Source organism: Triturus cristatus, chromosome 4_1 (assembly GCF_964204655.1).
Source record: "Triturus cristatus chromosome 4_1, aTriCri1.1, whole genome shotgun sequence".
In the NCBI taxonomy this organism is placed as follows: domain Eukaryota; kingdom Metazoa; phylum Chordata; class Amphibia; order Caudata; family Salamandridae; genus Triturus; species Triturus cristatus.
The window spans coordinates 1,132,063,674-1,132,089,828 of NC_140585.1; the positions used below are offsets into that span (position 1 = coordinate 1,132,063,674).

General features: G+C 41.7%; 1 protein-coding gene across 1 annotated transcript in view; it reads right to left on the reverse strand.

Moving 5' to 3' along the window:
* Nucleotides 1-709: 709 nt before the first annotated feature.
* Nucleotides 710-26,155, reverse strand: part of SLC13A1 (solute carrier family 13 member 1) — a 206,801-nt gene continuing 181,355 nt past the window's right edge. The window contains exons 15-16 of the mRNA XM_085654191.1: nucleotides 3,759-3,896; nucleotides 710-3,649 (exon numbers count right to left, since the gene is read on the reverse strand). Of these exons, the coding sequence (XP_085510317.1) occupies nucleotides 3,515-3,649; nucleotides 3,759-3,896 (273 nt within the window). The 3' untranslated portion in view covers nucleotides 710-3,514. The remainder of the gene's footprint in view (nucleotides 3,650-3,758; nucleotides 3,897-26,155) is intronic.

The following is a 26,155-nucleotide window of genomic DNA, read 5'->3' on the forward strand; positions in this document are numbered from 1 at the left end:
ATTATGTAGGGCCTGGAATCACATTGGTCAGTCAGCTCCAACATTGATATGCCCCGCCTTACGTAAGTTAAGTTGCTCCAAAAACCCCCACCCCAAAACCCCCTCCCAAAAAATGACATGGTATTGTTTCACATTTATCATGTAAACAGTTAGATATTGTGAGCATGCTAAAACAGTGTGGTGGTGTTTGTGACATTTCATGTTCTCTGGTGCTTTTAATTTATTACAATAAATGTGTGCAATGTGAAACATCACAAACATGCCAAACATTTCAAAGGAAATCAGAAGGAGGGAGAGGAGGCATTTCTGACGGAACAGCCTAAAACCTAAGGGCCTGATATAGATTTTGGCGGGTGGGTTACTCCGTCACAAACGTGATGAATATCCTATCTGCCAAAATATAAATCCCATAGGATATCATAGGATTTATTTTTCGACAGACAGAATATCTGTCACCGTTGTGACGGAGTTACCCATCTGCCAAGATCAAAATCAATCCCTATGTTTCTTAAAATGCTTTTTACAATATACACAATATATGAGACTAAGCATGTTGTAATGTGAAACAGCTAAAAGGTTGTTGGTGCCTTTAGGGGAGGAAGTTACACATTGATCATGCTATTTTTTTTATAAATTGATGTTCATTGTTGTATTTTTTTTCTTTTTGTTTTAACATATTTATCATCTCAAGCAATAAAATTATGACCAGTTTTCAATTTAAAAAGAACCAATTGCCAAAAGCTGTTGTTTGTCAGGGGCACCTAATTGGCTGAAGTAAGCTTAAGTCCTCCTTTCTGCATCCTAAAAACCCTGTTGGTGGATTCTGCTCCTCATATTGCAAATAACTAAATTAAAGCCTCCTCAGAATGTATAAAGCCTACCTCTTTCATTGTGTCTATCCACACATTGTGATCCCATTAAGTACTTTGATTTTGTAAAGGCTGCCATGACAGTGTCCATCTTGCAGATGCCCCGAGTGTCATAGTGATGGCTCAGTTCCTGCTGAAAAAGTGAAAAATCTGGCACCTGACACAAGATCTTGTTAAGGCAGGAATGACTCTCTCCCCTCTCTTCATTGCTTGCCTGGCTCAAGCTGGGATCTGGGTGCTATTTTTTCTGACTTATGAAACTCTTTGTTGAGGTTCTGCATGTCACCATGCTGCCACACTATACATAAGCCTGGACTTTATTTCACAACACACTAGGTCTGCATTGTGTTCTGTCACATTGACAATACGTCACTCTGTTTCACTACTGCCTTTACTTCCTCCTCCATTGTAAATTATCTTGACCAATCTTCTGGGTGGATATCCACAAAGGCAGTCTTCTAAGGATATTCCACTTGATACCTTCAGCAAGGCCTACTGCTTAATGACTCGTATTGTATTATCCATCCAGTATCTTGATTTTTTTCTTTATTTCTTGCAGTTTTATAGAGCATGAACTTAACCCGAAGGTATCATAGCACTCTACATGAGCACCAGTTGCATAACAGATGGACACATTCATGTTTAGGCACCGGGAATAAAGTGATTTGCCCAGAATCACAGGATGCCGCGACTCGAACCTGGTTCCCCACCTTCAATGTCGGCTGCTCAAGCCGTTGAGCAGCATTCTCTCCCTTTAGTCTAGCATTTGTGATATTTGGGAATCGATTTATAACTATCATTTTATCCCATCATTTACACATATAATCTATGCTCATAATTTATTTATGCTCATGAACTCTGCCTATGATCTATGCTCTTTATATGTGCCCATAATATAAGCTCGTAATGATGTGGTACCAGAATATTCTGTCGGAATATTATCTGACATAAATATTGTGCCCTAAAAATTGTTTACAAGAATATCACCCCCTTGGAGTTAATAATAGAAAATCAACATCCAATTGGATGATCTTTTTATAAATCATATCTAGGACTTGATATATATGTCAAACGATATTTGTGTAGCTGATATTCTAACATACATGCTGGAATCTTCAAGCTAAGAAATGTGTCAAATTTAACACTTTTCTGGCCACTGTTTCATCCCTGGTATGGCTATGGGTTTATGTGCTATATAGGTTTACCAAACATGTACAAAACTATTTACAGACATTGTTCCCCCGCTATGATATTGATGCTGGCTATCCCATGGGTTTAAACTTATTTGTGCACCTGGGAACATTGTTTGTAGCTGCCACTTCCATTGACTGACACTCAGGTTCCTGCTACTAGCTTAGTTTGTCCACTAAAAAACTATTTTCTCTTTTCAACTCATGTGATGCCCCTGTATAGCCCTTATGCCTCTGGTGCTCCTGGGCACCTTATCTGCAGCATATCCGAAGGCCCATCTAGCAGGAAATTTCCTGCATGGGTTCTTATTCCTGAGTGAAGGATCTAATCGCTCCTCACAGCAAAGCCTGATTTTTGTGAGTTTGGTGCTAAATATGTTATCAGCTGTCAGAGAAAGAATCGTACATAAGTGCTTCCTCACCGCACCCTGAGAGATATGAAGCCACCTTTTGATTTATTGTTCAAGGATTTCTGTCATGTGACTTTAAAAGTGAAGCAAGAAAATATTCCTCCATGTTTCCTTCCTTGTTATCTCATTTGGACTTGCATCCTCATCACCCACCCCAAGCGGCTCCTCTCCAGCTATTACCAAACGTTTCACGTGCTACCTTTACTTCCGTGCCCTTCTACATTGGTTCAGTAGTGGTTAGTCTCTAACAGTTGTGGCTTAGTCAACCGTATTCCTTTTCCATAAATCCAAGTGTGCCTAACTTCTCAACCAATGCGCGGTTGTCCTTGGCCATTTATAGTCTTTCGGAAGTAGCGCAGCACTCAGGGTGAGCACCTCTAGTGGCAGTGTGTGCCCACTGCAGGCGTTGTCGGTGCTGTTGCCTTGTGTTTAAGAAGCTTGGCTCTGGTGTTTTTGTGCCACAGTCAGTCCATATTCTGAAACAAACTCTCTCCAGTTCTCTCTTGGAAAATTCCCAAAGATTTTAAAGCCGAATATTTGAGATACAGCCTCTGAGATCGCCTTGAAATCAAACAATTCACTTAATAAGAGATGAGACAATGTGGGAGAATCATGTCTCATTCATCATCTTAACTCTAAGTAACCTAACAGCGGGCAGGATTGAGTACTGACCGTGTAGGTACATACAAAGCCCCATTCCAGCACATCTTTAAAAAGTAAGGTTTAGTGGATTCCTTAATTCCTTTCTCTGGCCCTAACAAAAAGGGTCTATGTGTAACTACTAAAGTAAGTGCATTGGTATCTATCACTCTAAAACATACAGAGAGGGTGACTACCCTACAAAACCCTACTGCAAGGACAAGGGCCATGTTCTCACTCTACTTCCTTCTTAATGTCTTTTCTCATGCAGGAATGTTCAGAGGGACATGGTCAACCATTAGGCATTCTCTTCAAGGTCTGTGCAGTTGTGGGGCTGCTACAAAATGAGCTCCTTAGCAGTCTACTCGAAGTCCCACTCCACTGCAGGTGGTGAGTCTCTTGACATCTATGGCACTGTCACATTCAAAGATGGCGCCCAAGAGGGGTACGTCTGCAGGTCGAACATAGGAACTGCCCAAGTTGTCACAGCAAGCATCACTATGGCAACACCGAGAATGTTGATTCCCAGGCCGGCTTTCACCTAAGAAGCAGAATCAATGAATACATTAAAACAGAAACAGCCTAATGCTTTTAGTCATGCAATACAATGGGGGACATATGCTTGAGGGGGCACACTCAGGAAGACTCACCATGTCAATAACTTGCAAGTGGCCATAGGCGAAGACAATGGCGTTCGGGGGATTGGCCACAGGCAGTAGGAAGGCGAACGAAGTGGATATGGTGGTGGGTATGAGGATGTACAGGGGGTTCACGTGAATGGCCTCTGCCTGCAAAAAAAGGAAAAAACAGATATCAGCAGACATCTTTATCAGCAAACTAAAAGTAATTATTTGCACCCAGCAAACTTCCAGCTTTTTCATTAAGCTTTGCTAAAGTGGAATAAAATGTGCTCCATTATGTTATATGTATTTGTGCAGCTAGATAAACGGTACTTGTTGGATAAATACACACATCCAAATCAATTACTTTGAATTTTTGTTATATTATGACCCGCTAAACGTTTTCTAAAGAATTCCTATTGCTAATATAAATATTACAATTACAATAAATATTTTCATTGCAGTATATTTTAACAAAACTGGCATCACGGAATTTCAACACAAATCAGTTGTACAAATTTAGGACCAATTTCTCAAAGATTATTTCAGTACTGCATGTGCACAGATTGAAAGAAACATAGGTAAAGCCAATAGGCCTTACTTTAATGAATGAAGACAAGAGTGCAATACCACAGGCTGGTGCTAGATGTCCCTGTTAAGTCAGCAGCACAAACATGCAGTAGCACAAGCTGTATTTATATGTCACTCTTACATTGCCATCATAGGGGTTCAATTCTACATACTGGCTCTAGATGCATAAGGCATAGCTGCCAAGGTTTGAGATTGCTATGTGTGACATGTTCATAATTTCAGTGTAATTTTGAGGGTCATTTCAGCAACTATGAGTGACACTTTCTCACAAGCAAAATCAAGTAATCAAGATGAGGCAAACATATAAATATCAGAAATTACACCTATGTGAGCAAGAGAAACTCTAAGTAGATCTTCAAACTGCTGCAATGCACCAGAAATGCAAGGGCACATAGGAAGTAAAGGCGTGGCAACGGGAATGGTGAGTGGGAAAGAAGCATTTGACCTCCCTGGTGGAAAGACTGAGCAGCATGGACAATGCACATGACCTGACGTGAGGCCCCAATATGAACAAAACAGATCGTCAGCTGCCTATTAATTAAAGGTCAACACAGTCAGCTGACTCGCAAATAGGCACCAGGCATTGGGCAAGCGTCAGGCGGAGGCGCACACAGTCTAACATAGATAGGTCACAGCCAGCAGCCAGGGAGCTGTAGTCTTATATTTCGAAAACTACACTCTCAACCGTAATAAAAATTATCCCAAAGTGGTTTTGCCCTGCTGGTGTGGTGCTACCTGCCCAGCCCTGCAGCCAACGGCACATGTGAGCTTACTAAAAGGACTGTTGGAGCTTACTGGGTTAATGGGTGCGGGTCCTAATAAAGTGTTGTGTTCCCTACTTATTCATTGACTGTGTCTGGAGTGGAATTATGAGGAAGACGACTCCACATTTGGCAATCATGAGCTGGATATTATCATGTGTTTCACTGTTGGCTGGCCAGGCAAGGGCGTGAAGTATATCAGGCAGAACTTCAGGTGTACCAACCAGTACACAGCTGCTGATTGTGAGGCACTGCCACTAAAGAGCAGATGTAGATTACACTCCACTGGCACTGTCTCACAGAGACACTTACTTGCAATCTGAGCCTCGGTTTATGGGCCAGCCGCCCTTCTCCTCAGACACTACTGGCCTCTGCACGTCGACTCACTCCCTGGGCAAACACGCACGATGCGCCGGCCTGGCCAGGCATCAGACTCATTCAGGCTTGACAGCAGCAGGCACACAGCTGCTGCAGTGGGCTTTAGCAGCCGCTGTGGTCCCGTGGGGTTGGGTCCTGTGATCGTGGGGTGACCGTGACGAGTGAGTCCGCCTGCACCATGTGCAGCGGGAGCAGTGCAGTCCAGGACTCGAGTCGACAGCGGCCAGTGCAGCGTGGCAAGATTCTGTTCACCATGGCTGCTCAGTGCTGCAGTGCCCCTGAGGTACCACCACTCCAGCCGCCGGGTCATGGTTGATGGGTCCAGTCGTCGTCTATTTACCACGCTGGCCTGCAGGTACAAGTCACCATGAAGTGTACAGCCAGCAGCAGGTAGCCTGCTTGGCTGAGAAAACAGAAACTAAAGTCAAGTTTGCAGCGAGTGGCCTTGACCACCTATGTGTGCATGTGACACACTCAATCAGTGTCTGTGGGCTGTCTCGACAGTAGTCATTGGCCATGCAGACTGACTCACTCGACTCGCAACTCGTGACATCAGGTCAGTCAGCGATCTTGCTGCGGCCCATGATATGACGAACAGCTTGTTACATTGCGGCCTGCTTGAACCCAGAGTGAGTTGACCCAGCCCCCAAGCCTGCCACAAGCAGCGCGGAACGCTCACTGCCAGATTTCTGTCAGTGTTTCATTAGCAGCCTTCTGGCATTGAGGCGCTATAAATGTGTGACTTTGCATTTCAGTAAGGTGATGCGGACCACCACACTGAAATGCGTTAGTCTAACGCCTGATGCATGGTACTTGGCAGGGCCGAATTAGGGTGAAGTTGCACAAGTGGGTACTGGACGTCTCTGTTGAATCAGCAGTACAAGGGTGCAATACTACAGGCTTCTAGTGGATGTCACCGATGACTTTGATCTTTTCTTACTCAGCATAAAATGAAAAATAAAATATACTTTTTGTTAAATCCAAAGCACAAATACACTTGTTTGCAAGCAGTTAAGCTTGCAAACAAGCTTTTCTAAGACAGACGAGCAGACAAGGACTTAGCAGAATATGCTCCTTACAATATGAACATACAGGGATACTTCTGCACAATCCCAAAGATTTAGTTTTCATATGCTGGGGGAAAATACGTTCTTTAATAGTAGTAAGGAGCAGCAAATATTTTCAGCATTTGTTGTCTTATTGTTTTGGTGGAAAACAGTGGTTCACAAAGACTCCTATAAATAAGGATTCTTAGGGCCTGATTTGCATTTGGGGGACTAGATATTCCATCAAAATGTAATGGAAATGCCATCCACCATATTACAAGTGCATTATACCCTACGGCTGTTGTAATACAGCAGCCACGACATGTCGCACATTTTGGTGAGTATCCCAGCCACCAAACTTTAGATCAGGCTCTTAATTTTCATTCATAGTGTCCATCACATTTGCTTATGAATCAGGAAATGAAAGGTTGCTTGATTCAGATTATTCACTTCCAGTGATGTTGGACCCTAAATATAAATGTTGGTTGATATCTTCAGTTTGTACTGCAAACAGCTGCCTTCCTGGAACCCACACATCCAATAACATGGAAAGACTACAGTGGCAGCAGTACATTGGCACATAGAGCTCAAATTGAAAAGAAACCAGACGCTTCCACCCCAGGAAGGAAGCAGGAGCCCAAGTAAAGTAAGGGCACAGCTCATTAAGGAAAATATTTGAATTCTCTAAAATATTTGTCAAAAGGTAATTTTAAGGAAACTATGTTTACTCTCTGTTTTTATTTCACATTAATGCAATGTTATTTCACAATAATAAATGGCACATACATACTTTTTTATCATACTTTCGAGAAAGCATTAGCATACAATGCAAAATGTGATGCTTTCAGAGAGTGAAGCTTTCTTTTAAAATGGCTTCTATATTACCAAAATAAATGAAAACACTTGCTAAAATGTAGAAAGATGCACCAAATATTGAATAGCATGGGATATATTTACACCTCTGGGCTCCCTCAAATTGTAACTGATGAAGGGACTGACTTAGATATTAGATATTGGGGCATATTTACAAGCCCCTATCACCACAGGAACGTCACTTTTAGAGACGTTCTTGTGGAGATATGTGCTTAGCCTTATTTACAAGGCAGCGTTAAGCCACTTAACTTGGCTTAACGCTGCCTTGTTAATAAGGCCCATTGATTTTGACGCTATTCCATATATAGAAGGGTGGCGTAAATATGGGGCAACGCCAAAATGAAGTTAAGGGAAAATCTGGTCTTAAACAGGCACAACGAGGAGAAATGTTTAATTTCTCCTTGTTTTTGCTGTTTTCCTGTTTGCTGCATTGTGCAGCACACATGGAAACAGCAAAAGGCCTTCGATTGTTTATGTGTAGGAAGGTGTTCCCTGCCTGCACATAAACAATCAATTTGAAAAAAACTGACGTTTTGCAAATTCTATGTGTGCTGCATTAAGCGGCACACATAGAAGTTTCAAAACGCCACTTAAAGATTGTTTATGTGCAGGAAGGGACACATTCCTGTACATAAACAATCTTCCCCTCAATGCAGACACCCTTGCACTATGGTGCAAGTGTGCTTGTGTTGGCGCCAGGCTACTAAATTTAGTGGCAGCACAGGGGGAAACGCAGGGCTGCAGCATGTTGTTGTAAATATGGTGCAGCCCTGCGTTTCAGAAGTTGTGGAGTGTGGCATTAAGCCAAAGTGGTTAACGCCACGATCTGCCACGCTCCACCACTTCTCTAGTAAATATGCCCCTTAGCGTATGGATTACTCTGTCAAAACCATGATGGATGTCCCGTCCGCTGAAGTATAAATTCCATTATGTCCTATTGGTTTTATATTTCAGCAGAAGGGATATCCGTCACCGTTTTGATGGAGTTACTCGTCGGCCAACATCTAAATCAGGCCCTAAGTCTTCAAGCAATGGCTGTAGTGGACTGACACAAACAAGCCAATGGTTGGAGGGTGCAGACGCAAAGTCAGGTCTATGAGAGTGGAAACAGCTGAGTTGTCAAACCTGATCTAAAACATGAATTTAGCACATGGGCACATCCATAAAATAAAAGTATGCCTGCACAAAATGCTATTTATGTGTGATGAATGGGCCAGGTAAAAAATCTGAATGCACAGCTGGATTCAGGTGCATTGATATTGTGTGAAATTTAAATTATGCTGGCATAATTTGCATAATTTTGGGAACTCAGCAATTCTACAATTGTTACAAAAAAAAATCAAAATTATCGCATTTCTCTACTTTGCGTAATTACGCACCATTCATGTTAAACATTTACTGCAAATTCACAAATTGCGGCACAAATTAACCGCAAACCCACTGGAACAACAAAACTTTAGTGGCTGTTGGTCGTGGTGCTGCAGTTAAAAGGCATCCGCATTCCAAAAACTGGCACGGAATGCATTTTGCACTAAAATATAGCACAAAATTACAGTTTTGCATTTTGTGTAATTATGCATAATATAGAGTAATTTTGTTCTAGATTCACGTAATTATGCAAAAGCAAAGAACGGGAATTTTGCATAACTCTAATGGAAATTCAGAACTAGTCAGATCTGTAGGTGTAGAATTATTATGGCAGGAGCTACAACAAAGGCATTGTTAATTAATTATGCCCCCTCCATGCATTATGTAGCCAGTACCACAACTCTCACGCAGAGCTTATGCACTAGTTAACAGAATTTCCTTCCTTCTCCTTAAGTAGAGTTTATAATACATTCTATCACATTTTTCTGGATGTAGCTTTTGAGACCCTTCCAGGAAACATCTCTCCTTGCTTGACTAAACTAGCTAGAAGGCAGCTAAAAAGGGAAGGCACATGTCATTCTCCTAACATGGCACTTGGGAGCTAAGGAGCAAGTAAATACAAAACCAGGAGGCATGCAACCTCTGTTTTTGTAATTCTGGAGGAACAGTCTTTAAGTGGTCATACAGCATAACGCTGAAGGTCTAGTCCCTATTGTCATTAGCAAATCAGAACCTGGGCACCGGGAATCAGCACTCACATGTCTCCATGGAGTTGTATTTAACGAATGGAAATAACTGCAGGAAAGAATGCCAGGTATCGTGACTACTGTGCATTTTTACACTCTGCACCTTTACTGGCAAGTTAATAATGGAGATCTTAATGGGTAAAATGATAGACCAAACGTTTATACAATGTCAATACTGAAGCAAACTTGCTGTCATCCTGGCTTATGGCAACGCATGAGGACAAACCACTGTCATAGTAGATCGCAATGCATGAGCGAAAACAACATGTTATGCTTGAATAGAACCAGAATGCTTTATTGTTGGAATTTGCAGTATTGCAACACTCCAGTGGGACCAACCGTCCAGAAATCATTTTATTTTGAACAATAATTTCTGTAAAACAGCCAAACAGATTAACACCAAATCACAAAAAGCACCGTTTCTGAGTAATGATCTAGGTTTCCTGCCAAATTTAGTGTAATTCTGTTCAACCATTTTTAATATATCGCTTCCCAAATTTCCTACGGAAATTTACATGGGAAAAAGATGTTTTGAGACCACCCCTTTTTCTAGGCCCCGAAATGAAAGACCACCACAAAACCTTCCAGGATGTTGCTGAGGTGGATGAACCTTTTTTGGAACGGTTTGTGAAGATTTGTCAAACGGTCTCCACTTTTTAGTTATAGTTAGGTAAGCATTTCTGTAGAATGCATTTTTATGATGCTAATAGCTTTAGCACTGTTTGACAAATCTCCACAAAAATTTTCAAAAATGTGCTACTTGTTAACTAATTTGTGCATGGAATCTTTTGGGGTGATCCATCAAGCTGGGGCAAAGATAACAGGGGGGGCCCAAAACACAAAATCCCCATGCATTTTCCATAGATTTCTTTAGGCATAGCTACAGCAAAAAACTGCTGAACGGAATTACACCAAATTCGGCAGGAAGATATACCTTAGTCCCGTTACACCAAATTTGACAGGAAGGTAGATCTTAGTCTGCAGATTGAGCTTTTTTGTGATTTGGTGTAAATCCGTTCAGTCTTTTTGTGAAAGTATGGTTGAAAACTATTCCTATAGTTGGGCCGTCGGGAGAGTCTCTCGAACCCAACTATAAACAATAGAGATTTTTGATTGGCCCTTGGGCCATCTCGCTCCCCTGGCAGTCAGAGTCCAGCAACAGCAAGCACTCTGATTGGCTGCCAGTAACATGAGGAAAATGTTGCTGGCAGCAATTACAGGGCTAGTGGACTTAGTCAATAAAAAAAGAATTAGGGGGCAAGGTAGGGATACCGTGCCCCCATAGGCCCTATGGTAGGGACCCACAGAGACACCACCTCAGGCCAAAATCTAAAAATAATTAGCGAAATGTTGCCTCAAGCCAGTGGGATTTTCGTAGGATTGAAAAAAACTAAATGGTGGCTGGGGCCTTGATCTTCAATCAAAGGCCCTGAGGAGATCACCCCTCTAGCCACATTGTTTTTTATGGGGACTGCCCCCTTCCCCGAGCTATTAAAAACCCTGGGAAGTATATCCCTTGTCTGAAATTTGCATAAAAGGGAAGGAGGAACGTGCGCCCCCTTCCCAGGATTTCAGACTCCCCAGAGACCACATCCTCTTGTGGCCTATTTCATTAATAAAAGGGAGCCAACCCCTGTGGCTGAAATGTTTAAAAACAAGCGGGGGCAATGCTGCCTTCCTCCCAAACCTTTTAAAGGCTTAGAGGACCCCATCCCTCAGGGGCACCATTAGCATTTCAAGAGGACATGGGCCCCTGGGGCCAGCTCACTGGCTGTGTCCCTGAGAGCGCAACCCCAGGACGCAGCAGTTTCCCTGCCTGCACCGGCACTGGGGGGAAAACTTGTGTTTGCTCCCACCATTTGAGATGGCATCAGTGATGTCATAAATTATGTCATAGAACATGTCATGAGTGATGTCATATGTGAGGTCATAAGCAGTGCATGGGAGGGGTGTAGATTTTAGTTAACTAGGTCAGCTATAACTGGTAAATTTCTGTGATTTTGTTTTGTTCAAAATATTAATGTTGTCACTGACTTAACCACCTAACTATTACGTTTCTTAAACCTTTGGCTTTTTCTTTTTTGTTTTCTTCTGTGAATTATATATATATTTTTCAAATGTTTTTTTTTTGGGATGCGGAACTTTGTTTTATGAAGAATTGCTGTAACAGATGAAAAATAAAAAGGGATTTTTGGAAGTCTACGAGTTGTGCGTCTTGAACCAGAAGAAATAGAGTTATGAGACGGAGTTGATTTGGAAAGCTGGATATATATATATTATATATATATATATATAAACATATATATATATCTATATATATATATATATATATATGCCAGAATTGTGCCTGAATTACTGGATATCGATCCAGAGATGAACAGGTACGGACCACCAATGTCTTTTAAGTTTCAATAAGTATCCAGGAGCGAAAGGTTACTGCCTTTTTTTCAATTTATTAGCATCACCAGAGTTAGTGCAGACATATATATGTATATATATATATATATATATTCACTGAAAAAACCATAGGTTTCACACACGTTATAGTTAGGAATTAGCATTTAAAAAACCTTGCAAATTCACTGAAAAAACCATAGGTTTCACACATGTTATAGTTAGCTGTACATTTCACTCGTAAAAAACCAATGAAATTCCCGCGTTATAGTTAGTGCAGGCAACTATAACTCACGCGACCGCAATCCTCTGCTGATGCTAATACTGTATTTCGACACTTATTTGCCCATGTCTTCTTCCATTAAATTTTAGCTATACATATATTACAAATATTTTTTTTTCATAAAGACACATATGTCATCAGCAGAAGATTGCGGTCGCGTGAGTTATAGTTGCCTGCACTAACTATAACGCGGGAATTTCATTGGTTTTTTACGAGTGAAATGTACAGCTAACTATAACATGTGTGAAACCTATGGTTTTTTCAGTGAATTTGCAAGGTTTTTTAAATGCTAATTCCTAACTATAACGTGTATGAAACCTATGGTTTTTTCAGTGAATTTGTACGTTTTTTTAAATGCTAAGTTACTTTACGCCATTCGTGGCGTGCGTGCCCAGTTAACACAGTGCGTTCCGTGCGCGCACGGTGCGCTTCGCGCACCGCGCGCCCACTTTGCGCAGTTAGTGCTGTGCACGCACGGTGGTCACGCGGTGCGCTGCGCGCACCGCGTGCCCACGTTAAGCGGGATGGGCCATGTATGCACGATGCGCTTCGCGCACCGTGCGCACATGGGGGACATATTATGCGCATCTTTGTGAAATTTATTCTTTGTTAAATTCATAACGCTTTAATGTGCCATGGACCAATGGTGCCCTTCGGGCACCATTTGCACACGGGGTGGGGAGAATGTGGATAATTATTTTTTTTTTTAATTTTTACCGTACGCGTACGGTAAGCGTAATTGGCGATTTTCCGGAAAAAAAAAATTTTTTTTTTGGGCTTGGGGGTTGTTTGGGGACCCCTGTATCAATGCTGGGTGGTTAGGATCTCATGAAACTGCCTCTTTACACATTTTTGGGGTTTGTTTTTGCTGCCCAACTCAGGGAGCGAGAGAGAAAATGGCGGCCGCCGCTTCCTGGTTTCGACCGATTCAAATGTTTACTAAGAGCTAAGAGCCAATCAAAATCGCGCTCGCGCACGCCACCGTACGCGTACGGTAAGCGCACCGTAAGCGCACCGTAAGCTGGCTCAGATATATATATTGATTTAAAGGCTATTTTCTCAGAATCTACTGAACAGATTTACACCAAACCTACAAAAGGCACTTCCTTGACCTGAGGACTACCTCTCTGCCAAATTTCAAGTAATTCTGTTCAGCCGTTCGGGCTGTAGCTGTGTCTAAAGGTCCTATGGAAAAATGCATGGGAAAAACGCGTTTTGAGACCTCCCTTTTATCTCAGCCCCCGCTTCACGAATCCCCCCGAGACTTTCAGGGTAGGAGCGGAGCGTAGCGCCCCACCTATTTTGAAAAATTCGCAAGGATTCGTCGACCGGCGCCAAAGTTATTCAAAATAGAATGTTGCGGATTTCCTATGGAAACGTGGTCCTAACTAGACCACGCAAATGGAGACAGATAGTACTCTGGTTGTGATCATAACAATTATGATTTTCTTAACTAGTGCATCAGGAAACTCCTGTTTTTATTACAACACGGAGGCAAGAATTATGCTTCCAGTATTGCCACTTTTATTGAAGCTGTCAAGGGATATCAATAAACCTATCATAACCGTATATTCCAAAGGTTTTACAGACCAATAGAGCTTAGGTATGGTGGCCAGACGTCCCAGATTTCCCCAGACAGTCCCGGTTTTAATAGCTCCTTTACTGTGCCATGAAACCTTTAACTATTTTAAAGAAAGTGGAGTGAGTTTTTCAGTTACTGTATATTCTCTCACTTTCGTATGCACCTCTGTAGTGTGAAATAATTATTCCTTAAACCTTAAGCGGGGCTGCATCAGTCTCATTCAAGCAGCACAGCGGGAGCCTCAGCTGGAACTTCAGTTCATGGTCCCTAAAGAGGGGAGGAGGGCATTGGGGGCAGGGACAAGGTCCTGCCATGGTTAGAAGCATTTCAAAATCTTTAGCACACTCTGTGTGTATTTGTATGTATATATAACATATAGAAAACATGAACAGAAGTAGGCTTAAAAGTAGACAAAGATTATATATATATATTTGTATAATATATATATATATATATATATAGATATATATATATATTCTATATGATAGATGCATATATATATTTTTTTTTAAAACAAAGGTTACAGGGATGCTATTAGGGGTGGGCAGAATTTGCAAAAGTGACTTTCGCAAATTATCGCGAAAATGTTAAAAATCTCCGCAAACGCGGAAATATCACGAAGATGCAGAAGTTTTTTTCCTGCACGTTCGCGGTATTTTCTGCGTGGTCGCGGCTCGCCAACTTACCCATGCGACCGCCAGTAGGTAATATATATATATATATATATATATATATATATATATATATATATATATATACATGTCTGTTATCTCGCGCTGCCGTAAAAAAGGAAACGCACTCCAGGATTTTTTAAAATAAAAAAGTCTTTACTTTGACTGACGCGTTTCGACCTTCCCGGTCAGAGTCACAGTCCACACACGGGCGTGCTCTACTTTCTAGAAAAACAGTGAAACAATGTGCATAAACATGAAAGACAGACTCTAGGGCAGGTGTATGAGTTACATTATGCCGCTCTTTGGGAGAAAACATACTATTCCATCATAGTGTAATTAATTCGTAAACCATTCTTGAAAATATCTAAAAGAATGCCATAATTACTTATTAACATTTTAAACGCACAGGTTTGCAACAAGAATCATGTTTCATTATTCACCATTTTCCATCATAATTCTGGTCAGTGCACCATGCTAGTGATACATCAAACCCATAATGATATACATATATATATATATATCCAAAAGAAACCCCTCCTCCACGTGGGAAAGAGCACACACTCGAAGAATGCAGGGAAGTGAGGCATTTAATGTTCCATAGGATCTCCTCCGACCCAGCAAACACAAGATGCGTTTCGGCTTTATCAATCTGATGGGCGCCACGTTTTAAAACAACATTTATACTGTATCGTGACCATAGACATAGAAGACATATAATGGTCCCTATTTAAAGCGATACATTCCCTGATTGAGTGAACGCAAATGTGCACATCCAATGGCATCGGTAAGCTTTGATGTGAAAACCAATAATATCTGGTAATACCAACATGCATAATACATTGCCAATTCTTGTATAACTGCATTGTGCAATCTAACTGCTACGATGTGAAAGTATCGGATGCACTCCACTCTTGCTTCAAGGATGTATTCTTCACAAATGTTTCGGGACATTAATTAAAAATGGTCACATATTTAAAGAAAAGTGCAAAACCAACAGTTGTAACTCTTAAAACATATATATATATTTATATGACAGAGCAGTGATAGCCACTCTGTAGTTATAGTTAGGATTTCCCGAGGTATGGATTCCTTGGATTTTTGACCGATAAAAACTATGCGCCTGTTTGATGAATCTCCACAAAACTTTACAGACTTATAGGTTTATCTACATTGGCAGATGATGCAAAGTTTTTCAAAGACTGATCAAGGGGGTGCAAAGAAAAAGGGACAGTCCCAAAACACGTTTTTCCACCAATTTATTTTCCATAGAATTTTGTATCGCACGTAGCACAAAAACGACCAGATGGATTTTAATGAAATTAAGAGGGATTATAGATTATGGTGTGTATGTGATTCTTTAGGGTAGTATAGGTAAATAGGGCAAGTATTTTTGTAAGTATAAAGTATTTTAACTTAGTGGTACCTGTGGCTGCTATAGTTCTGCAACATTTTGCTAACGTACTGTGGTACATTCCGCTGACAAGGCGTTATGTGATTGGCAAATGACTGCCTTTACAAAAGTTAAAGGCAGCCATGTTATTTTTAGTACATTTTGGCTATGTTATGGGCTAGGGCCTTAGCTATATAAGTAGGTATTAAGTTTTATTTTCCCCCTATCTTTTACCACTTTAATAAAGTGTTAATATGTAGGGAAAATTAATTATAAGTTCCCATATTTTAGAATATATTTACAGAATACCTCGATGCTTCCTAGTAAGTACTGCAGTACTTAAAATTTAAAATATATACATATTATGTAAAGCATTTAGAAATACACTGCACTACACTATATTTCACAAATATAGTGTACTTCAGTGTATTTCCAATTTACTTTTTTGACATATTTAAATCTACAGAAAAAGGTTTAAAGAGTGCCCCAGTAATATCTACACATTGCTATGCTATTTAAAATATTATTTATTTTTTTAAATTGAATGTGTTAGAAAATTATAAATACAGTGTACCACAATATATTTCACAAAAATTGTGTGCTGCAGTGTATTCATAGTTTTACTCTCTCTCTCTCGCTATATATATATATATATATATGTGTGTGTGTGTGTGTATATTTATTTATTTATTTATTACTGTAACTACTGGGGTAATTTGTAGGTACTAGTGTTGTTCAAACTGGTTCAAAAATATATAGAAAAACATAAATACATTTAACTACCTATTGCCACTTTAATAGAGTATAGCTAGGTAGGAAACAACAATAAAATCTACAACTTACCCATATCTTAGGCCTTAAAACACAACACAGCCAAAGTGTGCTGAAAACTGCATGGCTGCCTTTTATGACAGCCATTTGCTAATCATATACTGCCTCGGTATCGGCATCACGTATCACAAACTTATCGCAGTATACCGCAGCACAATATATAACTAATTATTGTGACTCTTACAATTTTAACACTACTGTAACTATTTACACATACTACCAAAAATTACCATTTAAACACCATAATCTATATTACTGCCACATTACATCTATATCTGTTTACACACTTTCCCATGTCTTTTTAAACTACCACACTCCACCTTACTCCACTCCACTCTATGCCACTACATTATATGCTATTTCACTCTACCTCCACTACACTATATGCTATTTAACTCTATGTCACTACACTCTGTGTCACTACACTACACACCACTACACTGTATGCTAATCCACTGTATGCCACTCGACTCTAAGCGACTCCCCACTATGCCACTGCACTGTATATTATTACACTGTACAGAATTCCATTCTACAAAATTTCATTGTATGCCACTCCACTGTACACCCCTCAACTGTACGCCACTCTACTCTACTCTATTCCACTGTATGCACCTCTACTCTTTTCCAGCACACTGTACACCCTTCCAATTTCTGCCACTCCACTCTCTGCCACTCCACTGTACACTAGTCTACTCTACGCCACTCTACTGTATGTCACTCCAATATATTGCACTTAACTCATTGACACTTCACTATATGCAATTACACTCTGCACCACTTCACTCTCTGACACTCCACTGTATGCTATTCCATTCCACTCTACGGCACTCCACTGTTCTTCATGACAGTTTGCGCCCCTCCCTATACCTCACTCCACTCTACGCCACTCCACTCTATGCTATTCCGCTGCACGCCACTCCACTTTACGCCACTCCAAGCTAACCCACTGTACTGTACCCAACTTCTTTCTACACCGCCCCACTACACGTTTTACTCTGTACACAACTGCACTCTATGCAACTCGCTCTATGCCACTCCACTGTAGGCTATGCCAGTCCATTGTAACCCACTCCACTCTTTCACCACTCCACTGCATGCTATTCCATTGTATGCCTCCCCACTCTACGCAACTCCAATCTAAGCCACTCTACTGTACTCCACTCCTATCTACGCCACTCCACTATACGGTATTCCACTATACACAACTGCTCTCCATGAGACTCTGCTCAATGCCACTACACTGTATGCTATTGCACTTTACTTCACTCCATTCTATGCCACTAAGCCAATCCACTGTACCCCCTTCACACTATGCCATTCCAATTACCCCACTCCACTCTACACCACTTCACTCTATGCTATTTCACTCTATGTCACTCTACTGTACACTATTCCACTCTACACCACTTGGCTCTACGCCACTCCCCTCCACCCCGCTCCCATGTATACTGTTCCACTGTATGCCACTCCAGTCTATGTCACTCCACTCTACACCACTCCACTCTAGCCCACTCCACTCTACGTTACTCCACTCTATTCTATTCCACTCCACGTCACTCTACTGAATGCCACTCCCGTGCATATGACTCCACTGAACATGACTCCACTCAATGCTACTACAGGCTACGCTAATCCACTGTATGCAACTCCACTGTACACCATTACACTATTCATTATTCCACTCTACTACATTCCACTCCATGCCTTTCCACTGTATGCCACTATACTCTACCTAGCTTCACTGTATGCCACTACACTATAAACTACTCAACTCTATGCTACTTACCTGTACATTATTCCACTCTACCCTGCTCCGCTCAATGATACTCCACTCTACACCATTCCACTCTACTCCAGTCTATGCCATTCCACTCTACACCCCTCCACTCTACACCACTCCACTCTACACTATTCCACTCTATGCCACTCCACTGTACGCCACTCCAGTCAATGCCACTCCACTGTACCTCACTCCACACTCCACTACTCCACTATATGCTATTTCTCAGTACGCAACTACACTCTACACCACTCCCCTTTACACTATTCCTCTCTATGCCACCTCCCTTTACCCAACTCAATTTTACACCACTTCGATGTATGCCAGTCCTCTGTACGCCACTCCACTTTATGCCACTTCACCCTACAACCCTCCACAGCACTCCACTCTATGTCACACCATTCTATGCTATTCCTCTACCTGACTCCACACCATTCTACTAAAACACTACGCCACTCCTCTCTACTTTGTTCCAGTATACTCCACTTCAGTCTACTCTAATCCACCAGACGCCAATCTACTGTACTCCGCTCAACGACACTGTACTGCACTCAAATACAGTTTATGTCCCTCCACTCTGCCGCACTATACTCCACTCAATAGAACTCCACAGTACAACAATGTACTCCTATCAATTAGAGTCTACATAATTCCAATTGCCACTGTACAACATTCTACTGCATGCTATGACACTCTATGCAACTCCCTCTACACCACTCTGCTCCACCCCACTTTACTATACTCTACTCCAATGACAGACTACTCCACTGGACTCCACTACTGCACTCCACACCACTCTACTGGGCACTACTATATGTCACTCAATTCTATGACAGTGCATGCTTTTCTAATCTACCATAGTGTACCACACTCAACTCTACTCCACACCACTCCACTGTACACCACAGTAATCCACTCTGTCAAACTCCACTCTACCACACTTTCCAACACTCCCCAACTTGCCAGTTCACTCCACTGTGCAACACATCACTCCACTCTATGACACTTTACTTCATTCTATGCTATGCCACTCCACTCCATTCCACACAACTCAAATCTATAAGACACTACTCCACACTACACCACTACACTGTACTCCACTTCACTCTACTCCACTGCACAACACTTTAGCCCACTCTATGTCACTGCACATCATTCCACTCTGCACTGCTCCATTCTTCCATACTCTATCGCACTGTATCCAATTACACTCTCAAGACTTTATACACTCTGTACCACTTACCACACTTTAAGGGACTCTATGCCCCTATAATACACTCTACAACCCTCTACTCCCTGATATGACTCTACACTCCACTGTACAACACTCTACTCCACTCTACGACACTTTCCAACACTCTATGATACACCACTCCTCTGTACTGTACAATACACCACTCCAATTTGAAAGAGTTTACTCAAGTCTACTCTATGCCTCGGCACTGTACTGCATGCTACACCACTGTACTGTGCGACATACCACTCCACAATACTTTACTCTACTGTACGCCACGCCACTTCACTCTACTCCATTCTGCTCCACACTACGATACTACACTCTACGACACTACTCTGTACAACGCTCTCCTCTACTCTACTGTATGACACTCCACTTAATGACAATTCACTCAATGACAATGGACTCTACAATTTAAAAACATTTTTGTTAAAAAAAAGTTTACATTCAATTAAAAATACAAAGGTAAACCATAGTTATGGTTAAGATAATTTTTTTATTGTTTCTATACAAACCAAACTTCAACTACACAAATATTAGAAATTCTTCGGTTATAGATATACTTTAAATTTATGATTTGCGCAATCAATCAATCAGAACATTTATAGAGCACGCTACTCATCCATGAGGGTCTCAAGGCGCTGAAAGGAGGGGGGGGAGCTGCTACTGCTCGAATAGCCAGGTCTTGTGGTGTTTCCTGAAGGTGAGATGGTCCTGAGTCGTTCGTAGGTGTGCGGGGAGGGAGTTCCATGTTTTGGCTGCCAGGTAGGAGAACGATCTTCCTTCGGCGGTGGTTCTGTGAATCCGTGGGACGGTGGTGAGGGCGTGGCTGGCGGAGCGGAGTTGGCGGGTGGGGGTGTAGAACGCGAGCGGCTGTTGAGGTATTCGGGGCCCATGTCATGGAGTGCTTTGTGTGTGTGGGTGAGGAGCCTGAACGTGATCCTCTTGCTGACGGGGAGCCAGTGCAGGTCTCTCAGGTGGGCGGATATGTGGCTGTGGCGAGGGATGTCGAGGATGAGTCGTGCGGAGGCGTTCTGTATGCGTTGTAGTCGTTTCTGAAGTTTAGCAGTGGTTCCTGCGTATAGGGCGTTTCCGTAGTCCAGTCGGCTGGTGACGAGGGCCTGGGTGACGGTCTTTCTGGTTTTGGTGGGGATCCACCTGAAGATTTTTCGGAGCATGCGCAGGGTGTTGAAGCAGGAGGACGAGACGGCATTGACTTGCTTGGTCATCGTGAGGGAGGAGTCCAGGATGAATCCCAGGTTGCTTGCGTGGTCCGAGGGTGTCGGCGCGGAGCCCAGCGCTGAGGGCCACCAGGAGTCGTCCCAGGCGGATGGGGATTGTCCGAGGATGAGGAACTCCGTCTTCTCTGAGTTCAGCTTCAGGCGACTGAGCTTCATCCATTCTGCGACGTCTTTCATTCCTTCCTGGAGGTTGGTTTTGGCGGTGGCTGGGTCTTTGGTGAGAGAGCGTATCAGCTGGGTGTCGTCGGCGTAGGAGATGATGTTGATGTTGTGTTTGCATGCGATGGCGGCGAGGGGGCCCATGTAGATATTGAAGAGGGTTGGGCTGAGCGAGGAGCCTTGGGGTACGCCGCAGATAATCTCGGTGGCCGCTGAGCGGAAGGGAGGGAGGCGGGCTCTCTGGGTTCTGCCGGAGAGGAACGCAACACCTTACAATTTCTGTAACTTCATTTAGTATTCCTATTTAAACCAAACTTAAGGTATACAAACATAAGACATTGGAAAGTTATATTTATACCGTAAATGTATAATTTATGCAATACCTTCAAATTATTATAACCCGCACAACTCCATACACAGTGCATAGAACTCCTTAGAAATCCTTATTTCCCTTTTTACATTTAAAGAAGCTGTTAAAATTTCACAAATAATCCTTAAACTGTTCTCTCACATTATTAAAAAATACTTGCAGGATTTTTTAACCCAATTTTTTTAAAGGTTATTCAGAAATGAATTTTAAGTCATATATTTTGTGCAACAAACATATTAAGGGTAAGGGGAGAGTAATATTTTGCAAGTCCTGGAACTCTAGGGGTATATTGTTGATGTCTCAGTTATTTACTAATGAGATCTTTTTCACAGTATCTAAATTATGATTAGATCCCTGGGTCGGGTGACTCCACTAACTGCACTTTTCCTGATAATACTTACTGCAACAATCTACAATATTTAGCACCTTGAAATTCTCATGATTTATGCTTTTTGTACAAAGGTAATCCATGGTACATTTGTGCATATAGTCTTTTTATACTATTTAGTTAAAATATTTTTGTTAGAAAGTTAGATACTACTGTTCCTTTTAGTCTTAGTAATGTATTGTTAGAAAGTTTATTAAGTGATTGGAAGACCCTTGCAGTTAAAGGAAGAATGGTGGATTTTCTTTATTTACACTGCTATTAAACACATTGCATTACATTGGAAAGGTGATTGAAAAATAACTTTCCTGACATGGTGGACTAATGATAGTTTCAATCACAAAATAGATGGCATTAAAATAGATAAGCAGAACTCACTTGATAAAAGAGAAATGCTGTGATCTTAATTTATCGCTCATTTAAGCTAAACACAGGATATTATTCACTTTTGGTCAATTTAAAACACACCAGTTTCTAGAAATCTCACTTTTCAAAAGACCTGTTTTAATACAAATGTATTATCAATATCTATTTTTCTGTTTCTTTCTTTCATCTTTTCCCTCCTACTTTTTCTTTCTCCCTTTTTCTTAATTGACTTTCTTAGCTTTGTCATTTATTAACACATTGCTTTTTGCATGATATAATTATATTTACTATTCTGATACCATCCCACATTTACAGTGGGAAATACAAATAAGTGAAATTAAGAATCCTCATTTCCTAATTACCATGCAATATAGTGCTAGGTTGATGTAATATATGCAACACTATATTCATGTGATATACTGCATGTGACATAGTAATCCACCACTGTAGTTTTCCATATATCTTCAGCTGCGTTGCAGAAAACATATTTCCTTCCCACAGTATGGGAACATTCACTTAAATGTTTGCATATATTACCATCACAAGTCTAAGATATTTCTTGATTATTGCTAACTTTTCTTTCCTATTTATTATAACATTATTTGTTATATGATATATTTATATTTACTTTTCTGAAGCCATCCCATATCTACTTTGGGAAATAAATATAAGTAAAATTAAGAATCCTAAATATCTACATACCATGCAATATAGTGCTAGGTTGATGTAATGTATGTAACATTATTGTCATGTGATGTGTTACACCACATCTGTGTTGGAAAAAACATATTTCCTTCCCACAGCATCCTTTTATTATTGCTCTGATCAGTCAACGGACCATGTCCAATGCTTTTTTGCTTTTGATCACTCTTGTTTCCCATGGTTTAACTCAATTTTGATATTGTGTTTGACGACTCTTTTTTGTTCCACTTGTGATGTTTATGTTTCTTAAGCTGCAGTCATACAACTCTGAATGTAGGTCATATGCTTTGTTCCAGAGAAGGTTATTGATGTCATCTCATACGTTAAGCAAAACATATTTAGACTTCTCAACAACTACTTACTATGAGAATAGAATTTTAGCAGCGTCCAACTCACCCAAAGAAACTTTTAACATCATTAAAAAACTACTCAAAGCCCCCTCCCCAAGAACGGCCCCCGACACCTCTGGGAAACGGTGTAACAAATTGGCCGAGTTTTTTAATACCAAAGTCCAGCATATTCTGGAATCCCTCCCACCCAAGAGGGAAGAGGATAAACCCCCTCTCCCTCAGATGGATTCCCATTCAGACCCCCCTAAATATATCCTCGAGGCTTTCCCTCCCGTGTCCCAGGAAAGTTTCATCTCCCTGCAGGCCACGGTAAAGAGTGGCTCTCCCACTGACCCAGCGCCATTAAACGTTCTGAAACAGGTTATCCCAATAATAGCCCCCAACGTGATAAACCTGATCAATGCCTCGCTGTCCTCTGGAATAGTTCCCACCAAATGGAAAGGCACGAGAGTTAAAGCTCTACTTAAAAAGGCCAATCTAAACCCGGTAGATTTGGGCAACTATCGCCCGATATCCCTTCTACCTGCCATAAGCAAGGTAACAGAGAAACACGTCAACCTAATTCTTTCTGGGTTTCTTGAAAGCCACAGCCTGCTCCATTCCTCCCAAACCAGCTCCCGTCCGCGACAAAGTACCGAAACCGCGTTACTGGCAGTAGTAGAAGAGAGTAGGAAAATCCTGGACTCAGGAGGTTCAGCGGCCATTCTACTCCTAGACCTGAGCGCCGCATTTGATACGTTGAATCACTCGATACTGATTTGGCGACTCAGGAGAATAGGAGTGGACAGAACGGCGCTTCTCTGGATTTCCTCCTTTCTGGAGGAGAGAACCTTCCAGGTCTTTGAAGATAACATTGTATCTAAGCCTACCCTTCTGTCGAGTGGTGTGCCACAGGGCTCATCACTCAGCCCGACTCTTTTTAACATTTATATTTCCCCTCTAGCAGCCATTGTAGCCCCCCATGGAATCCGGATAATCACTTACGCCGATGACACACAATTGATTGTTGGGCTGAACCAAGCAGATTTAAAAACCCATGCCCTCTACTCCTGCCTAAATGACATCTCAAGCTGGATGGACGCCTCCCAGCTTAAGCTCAACGGAGAAAAACTGAGATTATGATTTTGGGCAATACTCTCAGTTTTAATCACAGCATGATGTGCCGCCCTAGCATGGGCCCAGTACCAGTCCCGAAAGGAGAAATTAAGGGCCTCAGGGTATGGCTGGGCCAGGACCTGAGCCTTAGGACCCAAGCCAGGAAAACGGCAGCCTCCTGCTATGGCTTACTTGGAATGGCCCGAAAGGTCCTGGCCCTTCTTCCTTTCGAGGCCAGGAAAGTACTGGTCCAAACATTAATATTTTTGAGATTGGACTACGGAAATGCTCTGTATCTGGGCACTCCCATCTCCACAGTCACAAGACTCCAATCAGTACAAAACAGTGCCGCAAGACTCCTGACGGGAGCCACCAATAGACTCTCAGCAAAACCGGCTCTCCGTTCCCTTCATTGGCTCCCGGTTCAGGAACGGGTTAGGTTCAAGGCCCTGTGCTTAGTGCATAAGTCAATGCAGGGACTTGGTCCTCCTATTATCTCCACCATGATTCATCCATATAAAGCCAACCGGAACCTTCGATCAGACGATCTGTTCCTGGCAGAGATCCCTAGGATCAAGAGGTCTAGGAGTGGCGGTAGACTTTTTTCATATAATGCCTCCAAACTCTGGAACCCCTCCACCTCCGCACAATCCCTAACCATCTGGTTTTCCGGAAGCAATGAAAGACCATGCTCTTCCCTTAGCCCTCTGTCTCCCCTGTGTCAGTTACAAGCGCTGGGATGCTTCCGGGTAGCCATGCGCTCTATGAATGTCTTTCCATTCCATTCCATTCCACTAGAATATGGGGTTTACAGTGCAAAGAGTGAGGCATCTCTTCAACGTGATCTTGCTCTTTTATTTAAGACACATTTGTAAGAGTGATACCTGGAGATTTGTTATAGATATTGAAGTTCATATACTTATTGTATTTGTATTGTATTTCATTTGACATGAAAAATCTAATGTACTTAATAGGTAGCATTTACACACCAATAGAGATCAGGTCAACATTTTTGGTACACCAGGTCCTTTGGTAACATAATTAGAATAACATTTTAAGAGAGCTAATAATATCACTTTGCAGTTCAAAGTGGTTAGAGCTAAACAATATAATAATCTGGAACAATAACTGCAACAAAAACCTCAGTAGATTGAAACAATCTTTTCATATTTCTGATTTATTCCTCATTATGCACTCTCTATAGAAAGATTACGTTTATTTCTCTTTCAATGTGGTAGGCACTTTAGGATAGATTTTTTCTAATCATAATTTGCTACACTCTCTTGAATGTTTAGCAGGAGTAATCTGCTGTATCCTTTCAAATTAAGGTCCCTGCTGAACAGCTGAGCATTTGAGACTACTGTGTAGCTCGGCCCGGTATCTGTGCAGAGTGTAGCCGGACTTACAAGGACTGTTCAAGGATTGGTCCTGATGTGGCTAAGGTTTGCAATGAGAGTAGGCGATCAAAGTGTAGATCTGTAATGCTTACTGAAAGGATACCTTCTCACTGCATTATACCTGATGGGTGAAGGAGGTTTGATGTATTTAGGCTTAGAGATACTGATCAGGTATCTTTCTTAGGGTAAACATGTACACTGAGTGCTGATCCACTGTTGCACTCCTTATGGCACTCTGAGTTTTGTCACATTTACCTTGCTCACCCATAGTTAGATTCCAGGCCTTCATCCTTTGTACTGAGCCAAGTTAATTACTCTGCAGGCCATCATGAGGACCAATGGTCCTTCTGGGTGGTCCTGTAGGGTTCCCCTAGGACTTCTGCGAACTGACCCCTGGCTCCACTGCTGAGAGGCAGGTGCTCTGC